At 41.7% G+C, this 26,576-nt stretch overlaps 1 protein-coding gene across 1 annotated transcript; it reads right to left on the bottom strand.

Annotated features, from left to right (window-relative positions):
• Positions 1-11,674: 11,674 nt before the first annotated feature.
• LOC111963980 (crk-like protein) lies at positions 11,675-26,458 on the bottom strand. Its single transcript, XM_023987603.2, has 3 exons — positions 25,244-26,458; positions 24,257-24,725; positions 11,675-13,719 (listed from the first exon to the last, which is right to left on the bottom strand). Exons 1-3 carry the CDS (start codon positions 25,552-25,554, stop codon positions 13,585-13,587), a joined length of 915 nt encoding a protein of 304 aa, XP_023843371.1. The 5' UTR covers positions 25,555-26,458; the 3' UTR covers positions 11,675-13,584.
• Positions 26,459-26,576: the final 118 nt, after the last annotated feature.

The raw sequence follows: 26,576 nt of genomic DNA, 5'->3' as shown, positions 1-26,576 counted from the left end.
ATCAGATTATGACCAAAAGGATGTCATGATATCCAAAAATAAATAATAATAAGATTCCCATATCGGTATAGTTCTCTACATCATAACTGTTGTAAATATGACAACTCTTAAGAGGTTTCACACAAGCCATAAGTGATTCCAACATGAAGGGTCATCAATGTTACCCAGCAGAAACTGCATGACAGAGAGATACAAAGGGACACAGAGGTGAGTCCTTCACTCCCACAGGAGGACAGGCCAGGAACACATGTAAATAAGTCAATCAAATTTATTTACGAAGCCCTTTTTATATCAGCCGATGTCACAAAGTGCTGTACAGAAACCCAGCCTAAAACCCCAAACAGCAAGCAATGCAGATGTAGAAGCATGGTGGCTAGGAAATACTCCCTAGAATGACAGGAACCTAAGAAGAAACCTAGAGAGGAACCAGGCTCTGAGAGGTGGCCAGTCCTCTTCTGGCTGTGCCAGGTGGAGATTATAACAGTACATGGCCAAGATGTTCAAATGTTCATAGATGACCAGCAGGGTCAAATAATAATAATCACAGTGGTTGTAGAGGGTGCAACACGTCAGCACCTCAGGAGTAAATGTCAGTTGGCTTTTCATAGCCGATCATTCAGAGTTAGAGACAGCAGGTGCGATAGAGAGAGAGAGTTGAAAACAGCAGGCCCGGGACAAGGTAGCACGTCCGGTGAACAGGTCAGGGTTCCAAAGCCGCAGGCAGAACAGTTGAAACTGGAACAGCAGTACGACCAGGTGGACTGGGGACAGCAAGGACTCATCAGGCCAGGTAGTCCTGAGGCATGGTCCAAGGGCTCAGGTCCTCTGAGAGAAGAGAGAAAGAGAGAGAGAATTAGAGGGAGCATAGTTAAATTCACACAGGACACCGGATAAGACAGGAGAAATACTCCAGATATAACAGACTGACCCTATCCCCCCGACACATAAACAATTGCAGCATAAATACTGGAGGCTGAGACAGGAGGGGTCGGGAGACACTGGCCCCGTCCGACGATACCCCTGGACAGGGCCAACCAGGCAGCATATAACCCCACCCACTTTGCCAAAGCACAGCCCCCACACCACTAGAGGGATATCTTCAACCACCAACTTACTACCCTGAGACAAGGCCCAGTATAGCCCACAAAGATCTCCCCACGGGACGAACCCGAGGGGGGCGCCAACCCGGAGAGGAAGATCACGTCAGTGACTCAACCCACTCAAGTGACGCACCCCTCTTAGGGACGGCATGGAAGAGCACCAGTAAGCCAGTGACTCAGGCCCCGTAATAGGGTTACGGCAGAGAATCTCAGTGGAGAGAGGGGAACTGGCCAGGCAGAGACAGCAAGGGCGGTTCGTCACTCCAGTGCCTTTCTGTTCACCTTCACACTCCTGGGCAAAAGACTACACTCAATCATATGACCTACCGAAGAGATCAAATCAAATCAAATTTTATTTGTCACATACACATGGTTAGCAGATGTTAATGCGAGTGTAGCGAAATGCTTGAGTCTTCAATAAAGACTTAAAGGTCGAGACCGAATCTGCGTCTCTCACATGGATAGGCAGACCATTCCATAAAAATGAAGCTCTATAGGAGAAAGCCCTGCCTCCAGCTGTTTGCTTAGAAATTCTAGGGACAATAAGGAGGCCTGTGTCTTGTGACCATAGCGTACGTGTTGGTATGTACGGCAAGACCAAATTGGAAAGATAGGTAGGAGCAAGCTCATGTAATGCTTTGTAGGTTAGCAGTAAAACCTTGAAATCAGCCCTGCCTTAACAGGAAGCAAGTGTAGGAAGGCTAGCACTGAAGTAATATGATCAAATTTTGGGGTTCTAGTCAAGATTCTAGCAGCCGTGTTTAGCACTAACTGAAGTTTATTTAGTGCTTTATCCGGGTAGCCGGAAAGTAATCTAGAAGTGACAAAAGCATGGATTAATTCCTCTGCATAAATTTTGGACAGAAAGTTTCTGATTTTGTAATGTTACGTAGATGGAAAAACACTGTCCTTGAAATAGTTTTGAAATGTTCGTCAAAAGAGAGATCAGGTCCAGAGTAACGCAGAGGTCCTTCACAGTTCTATTTGAGACGACTGTACAACCATCAATATTAATTGTCAGATTCAACAGAAGATCTCTTTGTATCTTGGGACCTAGAACAAGCAGTTTTGTCCGAGTTTAAAAGTAAAAGGTTACAGACATCCACTTCCGTATGTCTGAAACACAGGCTTTCAGGGTAGGCAATTTTGTGGCTTCACCATGTTTCATCGAAATGTACAGCTGTGTATCGTCCGCATAGCAGTGAAAGCTAACATTATGTTTCCAGCTGGCATCACCAAGAGGTAAAATATATAGTGAAAACAATAGTGGTCCTAAAACGGAATCTTGAGGAACACTGAAATGTAGTTGATTTGTCAGAGGACAAATGTAAAAATGTGATCGATGATATCAAAACAGCACTAAGGTCTCGGAGCACGAGGACAGATGCAGAGCCTTGGTCTGACGCCATTAAAAGGTAATTTACCACCTTCACGAGTGCAGTCCGAGTGCTATGATGGGGTCTAAAATCAGACAGAAGCATTTAGTATACATTGTCTGTCTTCAGGAAGGCAGTGAGTTGCTGCGCAACAGTTTTTTCTACAATTTTTGAGAGGAATCTTAGATTCGATATAGGCTGATAGTTTTTTATATTTTCTGGGTCAAGGTTTGGCTTTTTCAAGAGAGGCTTTATTACTGCCACCTTTAGTGAGTTTGGTACACATCCGGTGGATAGGGAGCCATTTATTATGTTCAACATAAGAGGGCCAAGCACAGGAAGCAGCTCTTTCAGTAGTTTAGTTGGAATAGGGCATGCAGCTTGCAGCTTGAAGGTTTAGAGGCCATGACTATTTTCATCAATGTGTCAAGAGATATAGTATAAAAAACTTGAGTGTCTCCCTTGATCCTAGGTCCTGGCAGTGTTGTGCAGACTCAGGACAACTGAGCTTTAGAGAAATACGCAGATTTATAGAGGAGTCCGTAATTTGCTTTCTAATGATCATGATATTTTCGTCAAAAAAGGTCATGAATTTATCACTGCTGAAGTTAAAGCCATCCTTGCTTGGGAAATGCTGTTTTTTAGTTAGTTTTGCGATAGTATCAAAAATACATTTTGGATTGTTCTTATTCTCCTCAATTAAGTTGGAAAAATAGGATGATCGAGCAGCAGTGAGGGCTCTTTGATACTGCACGGTACTGTCTTTCCAAGCTAGTCGGAAGACTTCCAGATTGGTGTAGCGCCATTTCCGTTCCAATTTTCTGGAAGCTTGCTTCAGGGCTCAGGTATTTTCTGTATACCAGGGAGCTAGTTTCTTATGACAAATGTTTTTTGTTTTTAGGGGTGCGACTGCATCTAGGATGGGGTCCGTTACTCCTCAGCAGGCCAGGCTTGTTCCTGTTTATGGGTGAGTCCCAGAAAGAAGGCCAATTATCTACAAATTCTACCTTTTGGGAGGGGCAGAAAACAGTTTTCAACCAGCGATTGAGTTGTGAGACTCTGCTGTAGAGTTCATCACTCCCCCTAACTGGGAGGAGCCAGATACAATTACTCGATGTCAACATCTTTCTAGCTGATTTACACGCTGAAGCTATGTTGCGCTTGGTGACCTCTGACTGTTTCATCCTGACATCGTTGGTGCCTTCGTGAATAACAATATCCCTATACTCTACACTCGCCAGTTTTAGCCTTAGCCAGCACCATCTTCAGATTAGGGATTTCAATTTGTCAGAGCTAATGGTGGGAAGCTTCGGCGTCTCAGACCCCGTAACGGGAGGAGAGACCAGAGAAGGCTTGGCCTCTGACTCCGACTCGTTGCTTAATGGGGAGAACTGGTTGAAAGTTTCTATCGGCTGAATTAGCGACATCGGTAGAGCATTCCTACAGCATTTCCTTCCAGAAGCCATGAGAAAATTGTCCGGCTGCGGGGATTTTGCGAGGGGATTTATACTACTATCTGCACTTATTGGTGGCACAGACAGTTTCATCCTTTCCTACACTTAAATTACCCTTGCCTAACGATTGCGTCTGAAGCTGGGGTCGCAGCAGGGTTAACCTCACCATAATACCCTGACTACACCGCTCGCGTCGCGTGCGCGTCGCGTTGCAAAATAAATTTTGAAATCTATGGTATTCAATTATTGCACCCACACTGCTCGTGCACGTCAACGAGCGTCTGCGTTGCCAAGGGCTAAAATAGAAGTCCTTTCTATTTCTGACACCGATAGCTGCAAGTCCTGCCTCTCCCATCTCCTCATTGGTTTATAGAAGCAGGTACCCACGTGCCATCTCCTCATTGGTTATACCCACGTGGGTGATTGAAAGACGAACTGTGTTGCCGGTTGTCGTGGTAATACTATGAAAGTTTAGATGCCAATCACAATATAAGTTCAAAGATGGAAAAGCCTGGAAGGAGGAGAGATGACTAGAAACGATTCGGTTGACCGTTTTATGTGTGGATTAAATGTTGGAGTAGAGGACCTTGTGCATTTCAGGTAAAATAACAACCTAATGTTTATATCCCAGGACAAATTAGCTAGCAACAGAAAGCTAGCTAAATAGGACAAATTAGCTAGCAAGTGCAAGCTAACTAGCTAAATTGCCATAAATGTTTAATGCTTTTCGACCAGTCCCCAAATTAATGTCATTGGTTCAGTTTGTTTTGATATTTTAACCTGCGTGTCGTGATCGCGTTTGGTGTGGGGGACAAAATAAATGTATGCACGATGGCGCAGGCGCGCAGCCGGTTTGGGTTCCGTAAGGCGATTGTTCTCCTGTATATTATGAGTACAGCAACTTCAATTAGAAGGCTTAATGTTACTACTTAGCTTCGGCTGGTGGAGGTCCTGTAGAACCATGTCCAGATAAAGCGTCTAGGGTGAAAAAGTTTAATTAATAAAAAAATATATAAAACGGTAATTAAAAAGTAAAAACCGTAAAGTTGGCAGGTAGCAAAGTAGCGTTAGCAACAAACCGCACAGCAGCACGCAAACAAGTCCACAATTACATAAGTCTGTCATTCTCATAGGATGGTTGGTAACGCAGGGTACAGACGGACATAGAAGGGCACTACGAATAGTTGGTAAAAGTTTACTTGACACCCAGGGTCATAACACATTATGACACGGTCATAACAATGTCACAACAGCTGACATAACTTGCATAACCTGTCATAATACAGTCATAACACTGCCATGATATGTTGTGGCATATATTGCATTATTTTATGGCTGGTTATGACACCTACGTAAGAATGTCAAAACCTACATTTACGGATAGCCAGGGGCACACTCCAACACTCACACATCATTTCCAAACTAAGCATTTGTGTTTAGTGAGTCCGCCAGATCAGAGGCATTAGGGATGACCAGGGATGTTCTCTTGATAAGTGTGTTAATTGCAGGACTATTCTTCTGTCCTGCTAAAAATGATTAACAATTACTTTTGGGTGTCAGGGAAAATGTATGGAGTAAAAAGTACATCATTATTTTTAGGAATGTAGTAGAGTAAAAGTTGTCAAAAATATTAATTGTAAAGTACAGATACCCCAAAAACTACCTAAGTACTTTAAAATATTTTACTTAAGTAATTTACACCACTGTGAAAAACACAGAGAGAAAGAGATTATGATAATCATAAGGCTGGCCTGGTTTCCCCGGTAATAAATATTTAATGGTAATAAATGTTTAATGGAGAGAGAGAGACTGTCTGCAACTAGGCCATAGAGCTTCTGGGAGCACGCTCTCCACAAAGCCATGTTAAAGCTCCAAGTCTCATCGTCCTCTTAAATACTGTGGCATGAACTTCTGAGGGCATGTGTAGATGGTTGCAATTATGCCTGAGCGCAGATCAGTTAGATATTGTTAGTTTATACCTGAGCGCAGATTAGTTAGATATTGTTAGTTTATACCTGAGCACAGATCATGTTAATATTGTTAGTTCATACCTGAGCGCAGATCAGTTAGATATTGTTAGTTTATACCTGAGCGCAGATCAGTTTAGATATTGTTTAGTTTATACCTGAGCGCAGATCAGTTAGATTGTTAGTTTATACCTGACGCAGATCAGTTAGATATTGTTAGTTCATACCTGAGCGCAGATCAGTTAGATATTGTTAGTTTATACCTGAGCACAGATCAGTTAGATATTGTTAGTTTGTACCTGAGCTCAGATCAGCTTAATATTGTTAGTTCATACATGAGCGCAGATCAGTTAGATATTGTTAGTTTATACATGAGCACAGATCAGTTAGATATTGTTAGTTCATACCTGAGAGCAGATCAGTTAGATATTGTTAGTTCATACCTGAGAGCAGATCAGTTAGATTGTTAGTTTATTCAGGAAATCAAAGTGGACATGAAGTTTATGGAAATGGTCCAAAAACAAATATTGGCCCCAACTCTGAAGTGGAACCTATTTTGAAATGTAAGGAGCTGCAATGCAATGAACAAAATGCATTCCTATTCAGTCATTTAAATACAATATTCATAAACTATTTAGACAATCTTATCTTTTATATTATCCTAATCTAAATCGCACAAAAGCGCAGAAAACATATTCACAGATATTAAACTAGGTAGAAAATTATTATTGGACTGATGCCCATGCAAACACTGTGAGTGACAGCTGCTCAGTGGTGGGATAAGTACCCAATTGTCATACTTGAGTAAAAGTAAAGATACCTTAGTAGAAAATGACTCAAGTAAAAGTGAAAGTTACCCAGTAAAATACTACTTTAGGAAAAGTCTACATGTATTTGGTTTTAAATATACTTAAGTATCAAAAATAAATGTAATTGCAAAAATATACTTAGTATAAATCATTTCAAATTGCTGATATTAAGCAAACCAAACGGCACAATTTTATCAAAAGTAAAAGTATAAATCATTTCAAATTGCTTATATTAAGTAAACTAAACAGCACAATTTCCTTTTATCTTTTTTTTTACAGATAGCCAAGGGCACACTCCAACACTCAGACATAATTTACAAACAAAGCATTTGTGTTTAGTGAGTCCGCCAGATCAGAGGCAGTAGGGATGACCCGGGATGTTCTCTTGATAACTGCAAGAATTAGACAATTGTCCTGTCCTGCTAAGCATTCAAAATGTAACGAGTACTTTTGGGTGTCAGGGAAAATGTATGGAGTAAAAAGTACATGAGTTTCTTTAGGAATGTAGTGAAGTCAAAGTAAAAGTTGTCAAACATATAAATAGTAAAGTACAGATACCCCAAAAAACTACTTAAGTAGTACTTTAAAGTATTTTTACTTCAGTACTTTACACCACTGCAGCTGCTTGAGTACAGACAGTGGTTGTGATACTCCAGGACCAGTGTGCCAATTAAAAATCTGTTTTAGCTGTTCCTAGCCTGACAAGAGCCTGAGCTGGCCATAAGTTCAGCTGTCCGTGACTAATGAAAACTGGCTAAAAATAGGCTCATCATTCATTCAGTGCTTTCTGCTGCATTTGAGCAAGTCAACCAAGGAGAAAATCGGATTCCTTTCCCCGGACAGGACAAATGGATGGACCAGAGGGGAGATGAGGCGACAGAGAGGAAGACGTGACTGACCAAGCAGAGTTGAGGAAAGGCCATCACAGGGAGAGAACATGACATAGGAGAGGCATGCCACAAAGACTTCCCTTTCTCTGTTTGAGGTTGAAGAAAGTCAGGGAGCATCTCCTCTCTCACACACACACTAACACCCACACAAACCAATGCACACACACATACATGCACACACACACACACACACACACTGAAAATAGCCAAAAGAATATATGGATTGGGTAAACACTAGCATTTACAAAGCCAATCAATGCTGACTCATTAACCTATCTAGACTGCCACAGAATTGCATCCTGCTCCACTACTTAGCATATACACATTGTAGAGAAGATAGAGCCTGCCTTCTCTTTCACAGCTCCCAGGGTTACACGCATCACTATGGGTTCAACACTCCAACATGGCAGCCACCAACAGATAGCTTGGGGGTGAGCTGCTAATGGAATGGAGAGAGGCCTGTATCGACCTTGTGCTACACAGCCTGATTCATTTCAGGAAGTACCATTGAAGCCACAACAGTCTAAATGAATACATCAAGTTAGCTTTTAATGACTCTAATTTAACCTGACATTTTGTGTTGGAAGCTAAATAGGACAGAAGATGATGCAGGTTGGTCTGATTTCGGTACTTTGTGGCATGGGCGAGAATGTAGAGAAGTCTACATGTACCTGAAAAAGCTTGGCTGGAGTGGAGCAGCGGGTAGAAGTCCATGCGATCAAATGGGGGCCCATACCTGAAGAGGAAGGAGCAATAGGGGAGGCTGGGAGAAAGAGGAGCACAACAGCTTCAAATTTGGGGTAAAACAATGCCCTTTTGTGTATGCAGTTACATCTAGACTACTGTATCATTTATTTCAGAAGCATACGGGCCTAGAAACAGTTACGTAATGGCCTTATTTATATCGCCGCCAGTGTAGTGCCACTTTGTCTGCGAGACACCCATTGGCGGTGGTAACCCCAGAGTTGGCCGTAGTTGAGCACTCTGCTCGTATGCACCTGTTCTTGCGTATCATTGCGAGCATCTGTGGCCCTCCAGTCAGCCTGGGCTGCAGTGGCTGGAGATGACAAACACTGAGCTCAAAGAGTAGAATATACCACATAGACTGCTAGGAGCAGGAGTCAGCCACTCAATCAAGTGTGAAGAGATACTGGAAGATGAGTGGATATAGACACAGATGTGCAATGCACCTCTGTTGTGTAATGAAATCTCCAAAGACCACACTATGGAGGGCATGTTTTTTTATCATCTGACTTGTTGGACAAAGTCTACGAATAGCCTAGTCGAGGCTGGGTGCCATGGTGGTTTCCATACCAACAGGCCAGATAAGTCAAGCTCTCCCCTCCTTCAACACAGACCACAATCTTCTTTCTCACCATGAAGACCTTACAAAAAGATGTACTGAACAAAAATATAAAGGCAACATGTAAAGTATTGGTCACATGTTTCATGAGCTGAAACAAAAGATGCCAGAAATGTCCCATAAGCACAAAAATCTTATTCCTCTCAAATGTTGTGAACAAATCTGTTTACATCCCTGTTAGTGAGCATTTCTCCTTTGCCAAGATAATCCATCCACCTGACAGGTGTGGCATATCAAGAAGCTGATTAAATAGCATGATCATTACACAGGTGCACCTTGTGCTGTGGACAATAAAAGGCCACTCTAAAATGTGCAGTTCTGTCACACAACACAATGCCACAGACGTCTCAAGTTTTGAGGGAGCGTGCAATTGGCATGATGACTGCAGGAATGTTCACCAGACCATAAGGTAGAGAATTTGGCAGTACATCCAACCGGCCTCACAACCGCAGACCACGTGTAACCACGCCAGCCCAGGACCTCCACATCCAGCTTCTTCACCTGTGGGATCGTCTGAGACCAGCCACCCGGACAGCTGATGAAACTGTAGAATTTCTGTACAAACTGTCAGAAACCGTCTCAGAGATGCTCATCTGCGTACCCAACCCCAAAGCCATATTACAACTTACGTGTTGTGTGTAATAATTGCGTTGTTTGCTGTTAATTCATATGCCTTGTGTCTGTGATATATAGGCCTAAAGGCCGAGACAATGAGAAGACAGAGACAGAATAAATTCAACCACACCCTTGTTTTATCACAAAACGGGATAGCAACCTCTGTCCGGAGAAGTCCATGACACATATCGCATGTAATAGACAGTTACATGACCTACAGCATGGTCAAGCAAGTTAATGTTTCAGACATTTTCAGACCACTAAACAACTATTGATTTAGAACCACAGAGAGTTACTGCAAGTCACAAAGAAAACAGGAGCTGCCTCCACTATTCCAACACCATTTCAACTTCAACATTTCAACATCATCAAATCACCTCTGCTTAGTCTAATACAGTGACAACTAAAATATACCAAAAATGATTTAGTCCAATCAACATAAGCTAAATATGATGTGGCTGTCCATGGTTCTGATTTCTGTTTGTGTGCTTGCTCATGCGTTCATGCAAGTAGAAAAACATGTTGACTCACCCTACTTGTAGAGAAACGCCAATGCCATCTTCCTCTCTTTCATGTTGACGAAGCGGTCTATGACAGTACACACTTGTATTTTTTGTTGTCCTAGACTACCTGGCTAAAATGCTTGCTCACTAGCCTAACTTCCAATTATGGGCAATGTTAGTTAACATTAGCCTTCTACATCTAGCTACATATTGTACTTCCATCCATTCAGGCCAGGGGCACAACAATGTATGAATTTATGGTTGGATCAGAATCACCGTTATAATCATTGGCCAGTACGGAGAATTAAGTAAAACTACAAGTCCAAATCCCTATCTCCAACCATGGCTAATTTAGGAAAGGGACCATTTTAGCTAGCTAGCTAGCCATCTGAGAACAAGACAACGAGATGCAACAACATAAGTTGTTTCTGTTAATGACGTATGCTCTCAAAGCGATTTGATAGAAGAGACGCCAAATCCAAGCTGGCTTCCCCAAACACTTTTTTTTCTTTCTTTCGCCAGGACCATTCACAGTTGAGCTCGCTCAGTCTAGCTCAACGATGATTGGCTATTTTTGCATACTTTTTTTGTCAAGGGAGGCCAAATGCTCACTGGCTTCCCTTGCATTCAATGCTATGGGTGACAACAATGTCATACTCGTTTGGACCAGACAGTATGAGATAGATAGATGGCCTACACGTAGAGAGACAGAGGGGCGCTGTTTCGCTCGCTCAGATGCTTTCGCTTGTGAGATACATTCAGCCTCTTGCAAATTGAAGGAAAATTCTGAAACACAGAGACAAAAGATAAATTATTTTACATAATTTGTATTTTTTGTGGGGGGGCAGGTAGCCTGGCATCCCTTTGCATCCATGAATACAGGTCACTGTCTGCGGGATCGTCTGAGACCAGCCACCAGGGCAGCTGATGAAACTGAGGAGTATTTCTGTCTGTAATAAATCCATTTAGTGGGGAAAAACTTATTCGGAGTGGCTGAGCTTGTCTCCCAATTGGGTGGGGGGGGGGGGGGGGGGCTATGCCCTCCCAGGCCTACCCCTGCACAGTCATGTAAAATCCATAGATTAGGGCATAAATAATTCATTTCAATTGACTGATTTTCTTCTATGAACTAACTTGAAAAGGTTGCATTTATATTTTTGTTCAGTATAGTTTTACAATGCCCAAACTAAGCTGATATTGAATGAATGGAGTACGTTTCCAAAAGTATACCCTATTAACCTGAAACCTCAGATGGCTGCATTGCATGCAGTAGACCTAAATGTACATATTTGGATACCGGTCATGTAAGGAGAAAAGAGACTAAACCTGGCCATTTAAAAGTGTCTCTCTCTAGGTCAGCGCTGTGTGTGCAAGCTTTCTTTTATTAGCACTTCATTAACATTAATTAATTGCTTCCTTTCTCCTGGGCACAGCCACAATCAAAACTGGAACTGACAGAAATGAAGCAGAGAGCAAAAACATCCCACTCCTCTCCTGTTCCACTTTAACGTACACACCCCCCACCCCATCTATGCTGAGCAGGAGACTTATTTGGGGCATTCGTATTCCCATCTCATAAGAAAGACGTCAGAGCAACTTAAAGAAGTAGATGTACATTTTATTGACTTGTTCTGTACATAAAGGGTCATACCAGCACGGGTGTTAACCATGGGAAATATTAACACATGTAAATGGTATAAGAAAATAAAAAGGCACAATTTTTCATTTTGAATTAAGAATACAACATGGAGGCTCTCTTAAACACGAGGGGAAAAGCACAGTAATACTTTTAATGCCTTGAAAAAAATCTGAAGCAGGTTGAAAACGTCTTCACCTAACAAAAACAATAATTAGGATTGGTGTATTGCTTAATCAGATGGGTTAATATGGGAGGTTGGACAAGGAAATCCAAACTACATTTGAAAGGATTTATTCCACAGATAATGTAAAAAAAATAATTAAAAAAAAGTCTAATTCATACTTTGAGGAAATTAGAACTGACAAAGCAGCATTTGACCAGGAAGAAAAACCTCAAGGCCAAGAAGTCATGCAGAGGCCACCAACAGGCATTTTTTCTCCCTTTTTAGAAAGCGACCTTCGGTCTAATTTTCAGTCTAACAGCTGGCTAACATAATAAACAAAAACAGTACAGTTGGGACACGATTGATAGCTGTACAATGGTATTACTCTACCCAATGAAAAAGCTCAGGGGGATTGAGGGAAAGCACTCAGGGAGAGAACAGCAAGGGTAAGTCTTTTCTTCTTTACAGCAGAGATCTAGTAGAGCACTTTATCAGCCCGTGCACACACACACACCTGAGAGCAGGACAGCTCTGGCATCACAACAGACATACCAAAGACAACCATGTTTTCTGCCCAGAACCTGTGCTCGACATTCAACACCGTCTACAAGCAAGACAGAAGTGTACCCAATCACCACCTTAGGGAACTTGGAGAGAGAGAGAACAGGAAAGGATTGCTTGTGCGAAAGTTGCATTTTCAGTGAAAGGTATTGATGGGGTGTCATTGGCTGGATGAAACCTTTGCCCGCCTCCCATGACCCATATCATTGGATGCAGGAGGCATCTGTCTCATAGAAAAGCCCTTACCCCTCAAAAGTATTTATAAGCCATCTTATAACATTGGCTATAGCCTGGTCACAGCCATGCATTTACACTATGACAAACACCTTGCAGAACTCCTGAATTTCTGGCACAAATAAAACAAAAAGATGTCATCACACATGGCCATTTCACATGTTGTCTTGGGAAAACATAAATAAGGGAACTCTGTCGACTAGGTTCATGTCACTGAGGCTGTGGGCTATTCCACAAGGCAGGATCCATGTGGGCTTGTCCTCCTGTCCCTGTCTGACACAAGCTGAGCTGAAAAGAGACTGATCCTCACACACACACAGCAGTTGCCCTAAACAAGTAATGGTCTACCGGTGTGTATGTGTGGCTGTGGTTAAGGTACAACAGTGAATGATTGTTTGGTGAGAGACAGTTAACTGGCTGCTTCTAACCTCAGGCCCCACCTGAAGCCCTCTATGCCTTTGCTCTCCTGACCTCAGTCAGTTCATGTGATGTTCAGTCACATTTCACTCTCTTCCCCCCTTCTTTTTTTACATTAACCTCCTCCCATCCACAACACGAAACACACAAGCAAGCTCTCAACAAATTCCTAAGTAATCAAATGTAACAAAATATCAAATAAAAAAAATGACCAGGTAAGACATGGCGTCGTGGGAGCCATGGCAACACACATTAAAGGACATGAAGGCAAAAACCACAGACCAAACTGTAACCAAGTTGGGGATGTAGGAGTTTAGTTAAGTCTGTAGCTGTAAACAGTCAGGAAGCTGCACGATGGTTGGCGTGACAATAACAGGGAGCGCTGCGGTATAGCCTCAAGCAGGCAAGCGCGTAACCGTGGTGACACTGGCGGGCGGGGTGGAGACAGCCAGCATTTTGGGTGTCACTGTGGAAGGGTTGGTTGGGGTCCAGGTCATTCACACTCATCTGGATTCAGGGGGTCTATTATTTTGACGTGGGTGAAGGGGAAGAGACCTCTCCGGCCATTTACCTCTCCCTCCCACTGACCGCTGATGTTCATCCTCGTCACTTTGACTATATCACCCACCTGAGGAGAAATGGAGCATGGCATTAGAAGAGTTTTCCTTAATAACACAGAAAAATGGGGTGTAAAATTTAAGATAAGTGCCAACAGCAGCCATCACATGTTAACAAAGTACTGACTGACTCACTGAAAAAGTGATTTGGCCAACCCTTCATGTATTTGACACTGTACTATGGTTATGACAGACTGAGCAGAAAGCCATAAATTGTATGCTTTGTGACACTGTGCGTGACCCCAAACTGCAGACCACATGCTATTTACTCAGGATTAAATGCGGAAAGTTGGCATTGTTAAGAGGAAGATTAAAACCTGAAAGTGGAGGGAAGGCTCTAGATGTTGTTGCAGAAAGATTAGATCAGATGAGGCTTCATGGACATTGAAGTCATCCAGACCTATCTGCAATCCATAATCCTTCAGACAAATTCCTCAGCTTTAATACTGCCATTTGTAATCAACGCATGCTCTTCTTGCATAGTGAAAGAACATGTTAATCTAGTCAACATTTAAAAAGGCGCATTATGCACAAATCGCTCCATCATTTCCCGGTTGCTAAAATTATAATAGTATGCTTAATTTCAGTTTATGTGACAAAACAATGTATAGTGTAGAGAATCATTGTACCATATAAACCACTGAAATATATTGGTGTACAAAAAACGAAAGTAAAAGAAGTAAAAACGAAATTTAAAAACAGGAAGCATAGAAATAGAGTACATAGAACAGATCTCCTGCTTCTTAACTTCTTGGAACTATAGGGGGTGCTGTTTCGCATTAGCATTTTTTGGTCTCCAAATTAAACTGCCTCGTGCTKAATTCTTGATCGTACAATATGCATATTATTGTTATTATTGGATAGAAAACACTTTCTAGTTTCTATAGCCGTTGGAATTTTGTCTCTGAGTGGTACAGAACTACTTCTACAGCACTTTTCCTGACAGGGAGTCAGATTTCAGAAATTTTGACCCCTGATCTGGGGTCGGTTTTAAGGTGCCTGTAAATGCTATGGAGAAACCGACACTGCCTACGTCTTCCTCTGGGTGTCAGTACGTCATGACGCTTTGAATGGAGTCGATTGCGCAATCAGAGCCACTATAAAACAACAAAACGTGGAAGTACCGTTCTTTCCCTTCGTGCGTCTTACGCAAGATGGACATCGGACTTGCCTCCTTCCAAATGGTGTTAGCAGCAATATTCTCCGCGTCATGTTTTTACTCGTTATAGTTGTTAAAAACATCATAATGTAGTTAATTTGAACCGTTTTATAGCAATTTTATATCCGTTTAGTGCGATTTTGAGGAATTTCTTTGTCGTGCACTTTGAAGCTTTGGGCACGTTTCGGGGTCTCGGTCGATGTTAGTGACATTTCGAAGGACAGAGGACATCTATCGACCAAAAGAAGATTAGACCCAAGAAAGGATACATTGCCCAAGAATCTGATGGAAAAATCACCTCTAGTAAGAAATATTTAATATGATAAATCGTTGTTCTGTCGAAATATTTTAAACGCATTTTCCGCCATTTTGTTTTTGTTATAGCTTCTCTTGGCGAACGCTGTATAAGAAAGTAAGGATAATTTTAGAAAGTGTAAATCAGCGATTGCATTAAGAACTAATTTGTCTTTCGATTCCTGTCAACCCTGTATTTTTTAGTCAGTATATGATTAGCTTTTGATTAAAACTAGATCACTCTGAAAGATGACGTCCGACATTTTGAGGTTTGATTTGCTACTATTTTCATTGTATAACCACGTTTTTTTATGGCTAAATATGCACATTTTCGAACAAACTCTATATGTATGTTGTAAAATGATGTTACAGGAGTGTCATCGGAAGAATTCTGAGAAGGTTAGTGAAAAAATTAATATATTTGGCGATGATTACGTTATAGCTCTCTTTGGCTTGAATCGATGCTCTGGTAACGTTTGCACATGTGGTTGCTAACTTATCGATTTATTGTGTTTTCGCTGTAAAACGCTTAGAAAATCTGAAATATTGTCTGAAATCACAAGATCTGTGTGTTTTTCCATTGCTATGCTTTGTCTATTTTTATGAAATGTTTTATGATGAGTAAATTGGTCATAAACGTTGCTCTCTGTAGTAATTCTAGTCGAGTTGTGATGGTCGGTGCAATTGTAAACTTGATTTCTACCTGAAATATGCACTTTTTTCTAACAAAACCTATCCTATACCATAAATATGTTATCAGACTGTCATCTGATGAGGTTTTTTCTTGGTTAGTGGCTATTTATATCTTTATTTGGCCGAATTAGTGATAGCTACTGATGCAGGAAAAAATGTGTAGTTAAAAAAGTGGTGTATTTTGCTAACGTGGTTAGCTAATAGATTTACTATTGTGTCTTCCCTGTAAAACATTTTAAAAAACAGAAATGATGCGGTTTATTCACAAGATCTGTATCTTTCATCTGGTGTCTTGGACTTGTGATTTAATGATATTTAGATGCTACTATCTACTTGTGAAGCTATGCTAGCTATGCTAATCAGTGTGTGGGGGGGGGTGGGGGGTGATCCCGGACCCGGGGTAGAGGCTCGTGAAAGGTTAAGACTTGCTTTCAATGAAGAATGACAGATCTATAAATCACATTTCTATGTGAATTGGGTCAGGTCGACCAAAAAGCTTTAGTAGGTGAATGTGGTCCTGCATAACCACTGTGTAAAATCCCAATGTGTAGGCTACTAGCACTTTCTTCAGATCAGAAATGATTCTGTTGTGTGGTGATACAATTTTCCTAAACTGATTTTGCAAATGGTTCTTATCATTACAATGTAAATTATGTTAAGAATAACTTTAATATATTTAGTAATAGTATATTACTAAAGTAATATACCTTAGTAATAACCAGATTTCAGTAAGCCTCTCTGTAAGAGTGGGTGGTAGATTACAGGGTATATTCCTCCCTTCAGATGGAGTTAGAATAATGACTTTGTTTCCGGAAGCAGATAGGCCCCAAAATAGACTGCTGCTAAATTGTAGGTTTCTGCTGTAGGAAATGACCTACTCTAAGCAATTCAGAGAGTGAAAGAGATCGCATTAGTGAGTGTGTGAGAGGAAAAGAGAGTGAGCGAGCGATGAGAAGACTAGAAAAAAAAGACAGAAAGAGATAGATGAAGTGTAAAAGACTAATAACAAAACACTTTACACATATGGACCAGTGGAGGCTCCTCAGAGGACTAGGGCTGACCCAATTTAGTTGACTGGTCGATTGTTTGGTCGAGCGAGAATTTTTTTGTCTTGATTGACACCTATCTCAGTGGACTAATCCACTGTGGAGGCCTCGGGGATGCCACACCAGTATCATATTTACTGTTAATTCACATAATTTTTAATCTACAATGTTTGGTAACTGTAATTTCTGTTATTGCATTCAATATATTATTACAGTCTTTTAGCGTTCTCATTTTTGGAGTTGACACGTTTACAGCGCGCGCAACCTAGGCTACACTTGTGAGAAACAAATATTGGTTAATTTCAATCCATTTCCGAGTTGTCAATTTATTCATTGTGTTTTGTTTAGAGCGTTCCTGTCAATGTTGAGTAAGGTGCACCTGACTACTCAGAAGTAGGCCTAGGCTACCAGGCCTGCGTGCAAATGTAGTATTTCTGACTGTCTTAACTCAGCACTACTGAGCTGTGGAGCCTCTCAGTCATTTTTATCTTCACCTCAAACAGCAAGTAAACAAAGTCTGTGTTTACATCCATTGACAATAGTTCCTTAATGTAGCCTATTTGAAAAATTGTCCCTTTCAATAATTGTCCCTTTCAATAACCACTGTGTGAAAGAGAAAACAAATGTAATGCTGTGATCCAGTGGGTGGAAACGTCAGAAAATACCTGATTACTTCTTATCCTGTACGCAAATAGCCTACAGCTGTGCCTATCCGGAGCTCACCAGCATGGTTAACTGAGGGTCCAGAATATTTAATACAATGTTGCAAGTTTGTTAGCACAAGCTTAAGGCTGGACCAAGTTGATACAAATGTTTCAAGTTCCTTGCAGACAAGCCATGAGTAGCCAAAGTTATTTATTTTTCAAAATCAGGATATTTTCTACCGTCAGGCTGCAATGTTTTTATTTGTTGGCTTTATCTAGGATATTTTTTACAAAGTTGGCAATAGAAGTTACTTTCAGATTTGCATAATTTTCATAGAATTTCATTGAATCACATGACAATGACTGAGATACGAAGACTATCATAAAATAAACTAATCCACGAAAATGTGCATATGAAAAACATAACTGGCACGCAGATCGATAGAATTGACAAGATAAATTGGCACTCCAAATGGAAAAGGTTGCCAACCCCTGGTGTAGACTATTACCGGCAACTTCGGAAGCGTAGTGCCAGAATCTGTGAAAGCCAGCAGAAGGTGGTTCGGGAAAAATTCTGGTTAGGCTCTTGATCTCTGGCTCCCTCGAATCAATTGTGCGTCTTAATTATTTAATCACAGTGTGCTTAATGCATCAGACAAGCGCAGTAGCCTACATATAGTTGATGTTATTAAAACACATAGGGGTGTGTCTTTATATGGAAAAATACACGTTGGCTAAATCGATTGGTTGAAAGAAGTTGGCGGGGGGGGGGGTTTGGTCAGGGACAGCCCTAGGGAGGACCATACGTCTAAGTGAATATCAGAAAAATTGTGAAATACATATTTTTTTAAAGATTGTGGAGGCCAGGTCATCTGATGCAGCACTCCAGCAGGCTCCTTCTTGACCAAATAGCCTGGAGGTGTGTTTTGGGTCATTGTCCTGTTGAAAAACAAATCGTAACACAGAACCCAAACCTGCTGCGCGCATGCCCCATCGTGCATAAATGTATTTTGTTCCCCTACACCAAACACGATCACGACACGCAGGTTAAAATATCAAAACAAACTCTGAACCAATGACATTAATTTGGGGACAGGTCAAAAAGCATTAAACATTCATGGCAATTTAGCTAGTTAGCTTGCACTTGTTAGCTAATTTGTCCTATTTAGCTAGCTTGCTGTTGCTAGCTAATTTGCCCTGGGATATAAACATTAGGTTGTTATTTTACCTGAAATGCACAAGGTCCTCTACTCCAACAATTAATCCACACATAAAATGGTCAACCGAATCGTTTCTAGTCATCTCTCCTCCTCCCAGGCTATTTCATCGTTTAACTTATATGGTGATTGGCATCTAAACTTTCATAGTATTACCACGACAACCGGCAACACAGTTCGTCTTTCAATCACCCACGTGGGTATTACCAATGAGGAGATGGCATGTGCGAACAGTGTGGGTGCAAAAATTGAATAACATAGATTTCTAAAATGATTTTGCAACGCTCGCACACGCGACACGAGCAGTGTGGTCAGCCTATAAGACCAAAAAAGATGGGATGGAGCATCGCTGCAGAATGCTGTGGTAGCCATGCTGGTTAATCACTGACAGTGTCACCAGCAAAGCACCCCCATCTCCTTCATGCTTCACGGTGGGAACCACACATGCGGAGATCCTCTGTTCACCTACTCTGCTTCTCACAAAGACATGGCAGTTGGAACCAAAAGAGCTTGATGATTTTTGCAACGGAACTTGAAGAAACTTTCAAAGTTCTTGAAATTTTCCAGATTGAGTGACCTGTCTTAAAGTAATGTCTTAAAGTAATGATGGACTGTCATTTCTCTTTGCTTATTTGACCTTTTCTTGCCATAATATGGACATGGTCTTTTACCAAATAGAGCTATCTTCTGTATACCACCTGTACCTTGTCACAACACAACTGATTGGCTCAAACGCATTAAGGAAAGAAATTCCACAGATTAACTTTTAACAAGGCACACCTGTTAATTGAAATGCATTCCAGGTGACTACCTCATGAAGCTGGTTGAGAGAACGCCAAGAGTACACAAAGCTGTCAAGGCAAAGGGTGGCTAATTTGAAGAATCTGAAATATATTTTGATATGTTTAACACTTTTTTGGTTCCTACATGATTTCATACGTGTTATTTCATCGTTTTGATGTCTTCACTATTATTCTACAATGTAGAAAATAGTAACAATAAAGAAAACCCCTGGAATGAGTAGGTGTGTCAACTTTTGACTGGTACTATATACTGAACAAATACATAAAACCAACAAGTAAAAAGTGTTGGTCCCATGTTACATGGCCTGACATAAAAGATCGCAGAAATGTTCCATACTCACAAAAATCTAATTTCTCTCAAATGTTGTGCACAAATTTGTTTACATCCCTGTTAGTGAGCATTTCTCCTTTGCCAAGATATACCAGCCACCTGACAGGGGTGGCATGCCCAGAATTTGACTAAACGGCATGATCATTACACAGGTGCACCTTGTGCGGGGGGCAAAAAAAGGCCACTAAAATGTGCAGGTGCGTCACAACACAGGTGTCTCAAGTTCAGGGAGCGTGAAATTGGCATGACTGCAGGAATGTCCACCAGAGCTGTTGCCAAAGAATTTAATGTTAATTTCTCTACAGAGAATTTGGCAGTACATCCAACCGGCATCACAACCGCAGACCACGTGTAACCACGCCAGCCCAGGACCTCCAGATCCAGCTTCTTCATCTGCAGGATCGTCTTAGACCAGCCACCTGGACAGCTGATGAAACTGTGGGTTTGCACAACTGAAAATGTTTTGCACGAACTGTCAGAAACCATCTCAGGGAAGCTCATCTGTGTACTCGTCGTCCTCGCCAGGGTCTTGATGTCAACGTTGTGAAAAGAGTGCCCCATGGTGGCAGTGGGGTTATGGTATTGGCAGACATGAGCTACGGACAACGAAACACAATTGCATTTTATCGATGGCATACTGAATGCACAGAGATACTGTGACGAGATCCTGAGGCCCATTGTCGTGCCATTCATCCGCCGACATCACCTCATTTTTCAGCATAATAATGCACGGCCCCACGTCACAAGGATCTGTACACAATTTGTGGATACAGACAATGTCCCAGTTCTTACTTGGCTTGCATACTCACCAGACAAGTCACCCATTGAGCATGTTTGAGATGCTCTGGATCGACATGTACGACAACGTGATCCAGTTCCCGCCAATATCCAGAAACTTTGCACAGACATTGATCAGGAGTGTGACAACTTTCCACAGGTCACAATCAACAGCCTGATCAACTCTATGCGAAGGAGATGTGTTGCGCTGCATGAGGCAAATGGTGGTCACACCAGATAATGACTGGTTTTCTGATCCACGCCCCTACTTATTTTTAAAGGTACCAACAGATAAATATCTGTATTCCCAGTCAAATGAAATCCATAGAGGTGGGCCTAATGAAATTATTTCAATTGACTGATTTCCTTATATGAAGTGTAACTTTGTAAAATATTTTAATTGTTGCATTTTAATTTTTTGTTCAGTGTAGTTGCGAAAAGGAATTATATATACACAATGAGCAAAGTGATCATGCTGTTTTTATGTGGCTGCTATGAAAGTGAACTGTGTTTGCGTGTGATCAGGGGTGTATTCATTCCGCTGATTCTGTTGAAAAATGTTTCTTAAACAAAAGCAAACAGAAAACAGATAAAAAATACCTGAATTTGTCCAACAGAAACTCACACTGTTGGACTAATGATTACACCCTAGATCAGCTAGATGCAGGCAAGAGTGTGCAAAGCGGTATTGAATGTGTCACTATCACCTTGATTATTCAAAATTCTCTAGACCTGTGCACCTACGTTATAAACTTTAATTCATAAGCTAGGTTGTAGCAACCTGATGATGTGTAACACAAAGCTAACACAATATCATGTAGTAGCCTAAACCTATCCATGTTACAGACTTGGGTGAATGGAATATGAATAAGTCAACCAATATGCTGTAATAGAAATAAGACCATGCTCATAAATGCTTAAACTTTAAGCTTAAACTTTAAGCCTTAAAGTGTGTGTATGAAGAGTGGATGTATGATGAGTGGGTGTATGAGGACAGTGCAGCAACACCAGGGGGAAGTCCCCAACAGACGTGTACCCACCAGAGGCCTGCTGTGGAAACACGGATGCACCATGAGCAGAATCTCTAAATGAGAGATGGTTTACTTTAGTGTGGAGGTCTAGTACTAGCTACTGATGACTAATGCTGCAGATCTCTCTCTCCCTCTGAAAATGTGCACTATGACTAATAGCACATTTGACAATATGCTAATCTCCAATCTCCAAATACTGCTACAGTCGAGGGCTGTGGGTGAAAGGAGACTGGACATTGCCTACAGATGTTCATACCAAACCAATACATTCAAAGTCATGAAATAAGTCACCTGAGTTAGGAGGAGTGACCATTCCCTCAGGTGGTGTGATGGAAACTATATTCAGAGTCAGAGACAGGAGGAAAAAAGCTGAGAGATTCTGATGTGGAGCCACAGCAGTTTCCATGATTAAATCAGATGACTTAATCCAAGGTGGTGGAAGTTATCGTAATACCCAATTTTTCTCCACTGACTCAAACTCTGCTGTATTGTGGGGGAGGATGGTAAATCCAAGGCATTAGTCAGCCTTGCTCTAGTTTGTGAAAGTGGTGGTGCAATTCACACAACCCCTGACTCTCTTTCTGGCAGATGGGAATTTAAACACAAACCTTCCATCTGCTCTGGAGGATACATGATGAGAACAAACTGACCTGACTCACAAAACACGTCCCTCTAATGAATGAATAATCTCAGGATTTCTCTCTCTCTCTCTCTCTCTCTCTCAGAGCAAGAGGTCTACAGAGAATAATCAAGAGTTGACTTCAATGGTTAAACAGACCAAAAATGAAGTTTGAGTGGTGGTGTTAGAATCCCACCTGGCATATCATCGGCCCTAGCTTCCCCCTGTGGGGTACCTGACCATTAGGGGTGATCTGTGGGAGAGCGGGAGCCAGTGTTGGGCGTTATCCAGATTTTCATATTCTCATGCAGTCCTTCTCTCATACCGGGATTTACGGTATTACCGGCTTAGTACACATGGGGTCACCAAAAACTCAAAAAACCTATTACCAGAATGCTAACAAAATCAGCACAAGTAATAACGAATTTCCATGGACGCTGCTAGCTAAATATGCTAACGAGCGCAAGCAAACATAAACGAATTACAAAAACAGTCAATCAGCTTATAAAGTGGGTGTCACTAGGGCAATGGGCCTGCCTGCTCTGACAAGATAGGGGAGAAGCAGAGGGTCCCAGAACAGAGGAGAAAACACAAGGAAATCAAGCTGCAGTGGCAGCTGTACAGATAACTCATCCAAAGGGGTGATCTGCGTTTACACGCAGACCTAAAATTTTTCTTATTGTAATTTCTGCTCATCAAACTAATTTTGTGCTTCAGACGCACTACTCCACTCGGATGAGAATTCACAAATGGGCATTCTATCAAAAGACAGCGCTCTGACTGATGTGTAGATACTTTTCTGGGTGTAGCTAGCTTACTTCTCTGCTAAAACATTTTGAAATGTAGCGGTTTACATTTTTTCTATGATAAACATTAGAAATATGATGGCCACTCATCGTGCCCCCCCCCCCCCCAAAAAAAACCCCCTGCTTTTTCATTGTAAGCTCATTTACTTGTGTGGCTGCCAGCCAAATAGTGTTGCACTTCTGTTGGCATCTGATGACAATGAAGCTATTTTCTGCCAAATGTGTTGCACTAATATATTTTCTGTGAAGATAAACTATAGTTGCACATCCCTGATCACTCTATTGAAAAAAAAAAAAACCCACCTGACTTTCAACATAAAATGCGCTCCTGTCACACACAGCTGGACTCACTTGCTCCCACTTTCTCCCATTGTGCTATTTACAAACAAACATGACTGGCTCAACTGTTCTGGGGAACTACAGTAAGCTTCCAAATGTAAAATAATGTGACAGGTGAAATGAAGAACGCGATCTGCTTTATCTCCTAACGGATTGTACAATTTGACTGCAGGTATTTACTTAAAAAGTTAAAAGTTGCTAACCATATAGAAATGTATTGAAAAACAGTTTCAACAGCATTGAAAAACCACCTCGTGGCTATTTCCTAATAACCCGGTATGTGGTATACCGCCCAAGCCTAGCGGGTGGCTCTGGAGGATGAGCTTAACAAATAGAGAGAGGAGTCCAGAGAGCTCAGAGCCACCCACCGCCACCCTCAGCATTTATACTCCAGAAAAAGCTGACAACTTTGTGCTTCCTCACGAAAAATCTACACAGACTGATTGATGGAATCTATACCACTGGTCAGGAGAAGAGAAAAGGGAGGAAAGGAGATTACTTAAAAATGAGGGATGCAAGACAGAATATGCTTGCTGCATCAGAACTGTCTCAAACTCAACTGTATTTAAATGACTTGATACATAATATTTGGCACAATGTGTACTGTGGCTGCAGGCTATAGTTCCTGACAAACTACAATGCAGCTTCCACAGTACCAGCTCATTAAATCTAATAAAATGTACACAACATAGTGAACCAACTAATCAAATATGAGAATAGGGGACAACTGGGAGCATTTAGGCCTCCCTTCACAAAGCCATACTAGAACAGAAAGTGAGGAACTCCTACCTCTAGAGCCAGGGCAGTTTTGTCATATGCACAGGGCACTCGTTTCTGGATGGCCTTAGCCATGACTGGCCCGTTCTGCATGGAGGGTAGGGGGGTGATGACTGCTCCAGGGGTGCCAGGAGGCAGGGGCGAGGGCGTCTGAGGCTGGGCGTAAGCGTGGGCCGGCTCTGGGATGCCATAGCTGTTGGAGTTGCGGGAGCTGTGAGGGGGCTGGCCAGGGTGAGGGGAGGGTCGAACAAGCTTTTCCACATAGGGCACAGGGATCATGCCCACGCGGCCCTCCTTGCTCTTGGCGCTCCACCACTGCTCCTCAGGCTTCTCCAGGATGATCAGGATCTCCCCCTTTTTGAATGGCAGGTCCTCAGTGTCGCTGCCCGTGAAGTCGTACAGAGTTCGCACATACTCCAGGTTGTCCTCTGGGCCCCCCATCGTCTGAATGGGGCCGGTGCCTATCGCTGTGTTAGGATACCTGGGCAGGAGGGTGAGCATAAAATACAGATTAACATGTAGATTTTCAAAAGACTGTTTCAAGATAATATTAACAAGTTTTACTGCTGAACTACTGAAACCATCAGCTGACTAGATGGAAATATATACATTCCTCTCACAAAATAGAAGTCACTACTGTTTTTAAAGTGTGACCCTCTTTGTGAACATACAACTAGACAAGGTTCAAATGGTTATGCAGCAACAATGACTCAAACCGGCTAGCACTGGAAGGGACTACACAATTCCTTGTTAGACTTGACATTACAAGAGAGGTCAATCAGGTCACTTATTAAGTATAAGCCTGGTAGCCTATAGTTTATGATTGAAATGGGGTACAACCATCAGAATCGGTTTCTAATAGGTCAATCACATATCAGGAAATGTGTCAAATAATTGAAATTCTAAATATCTTGCGAACCTAAGTCCTAATTGCTTTTAACTGCATTCCTTTGAGTGGTTTGTGGTCGCAGGTGCAGCCTATGAATGACAGTTCCTTACCTGGGGGCAGGTTCTATCAGTGTAGTCGTATCCAGGTAGTGGATTTTGTAGAATTCCAAAAGAGCTGGGAGGTGCTCGAATTCTTGGTCACCGATCTTGAACCTCTTGCTTGGCAAGGAGTTGATGATATAGTGGGACACTTTGGAGTTTTCAGATACTGAGAGCACATAGTCGCCAGGGCAGGTCGAGGAATCCCGAACCAAAAACATGCCATGCCTCTGTCCTTGTAATCTATTCTGCGCCTCCTGTCGCGACACCGGCCCAAAATACCAACTGGACCGGTCCGATGAATCAAACCGTGCAGATGACATATTTGATCTAAATTAGATTAACTCAAAATAGAAATAACAAATATATTAGTTTAAACAATAAATAAATACAAATACACTAGTTAACCAAATAAGCTAGATAGACAACGATGTGAAACCGATTTTCACAACTAAATGTTGAAGATCCAGGGCAGGGCAAGCCGTCGCCCTATACTCGTCTTGAATCAATTTCTAGCCGAAGGCTGCAGGTTTCAGCTAGCTACATCCAATAGAAACGTTACCTGGCGTTTCAGAGACAGGCTGTGACTAGCTTGAGCCAACTTCGAAGCATAATGTTTCTACGTTTATTGTCAATGATAAATGGCAGATCTCGGTGTCAAACTACGAGAAGTGACACACATTTAGAATGCCTGGCTGCAACAATGCTCAATCAAGGTTCCCCTTTTCGTTCCCTCTTCCGAAAAAAGTATAATCGTATCTATCTCATGAAACAATATATATCCAGTCACTGTCTAAATGAGAACGGAAAAGGTCGCCTCACTTCTAGATTAAACGAATCTCCATGTCGAAACAATGTTGCAAATAGCTGCGCGCTGGAGGCCAAATTGTAATTTTGGAATTTCTTGGTCGAACATTGGCACGATTCGGGGAAATATATTTTAAAAATTATATTCTGGAGTCCCGACAGACTTTTGAGGCAGTAACAAAAATGGCGGCCTGCAACACGTCTTCACAAAATTAATTCACTAAATAGTGACTCCGCTCCAATGCATGCATTTCTAGCCACAAAAATGTAGAGTTTGTTGCGTATATTTGTATCCTCTGGAAAATTGAATAATAGGGTCCCTCTATAATTGCCTTTCCCTTCTTTATACTCGGCTCCACTCCTCCTGCCTGATGGAGTCCGAGACCGAAAAATGGCGGCTAGAGGGCGGGTCTGTGCGCTCCCAGTCTTTCTAGTTCTACTAGATAGCACAGCCACAAAGTCAAAAGGGCTAATATATTTTTTTAAATAAAAACAAACATTTGCTTTTTAGTCTTTACGATTGGGGTTAAGGTTAGGT

Source organism: Salvelinus sp. IW2-2015, linkage group LG5, assembly GCF_002910315.2.
Source record: "Salvelinus sp. IW2-2015 linkage group LG5, ASM291031v2, whole genome shotgun sequence".
Lineage (NCBI taxonomy): Eukaryota > Metazoa > Chordata > Actinopteri > Salmoniformes > Salmonidae > Salvelinus > Salvelinus sp. IW2-2015.
The sequence above is the reverse complement of the archived record's forward strand: the minus strand, read 5'-3'. Positions and strand labels throughout refer to the sequence as shown.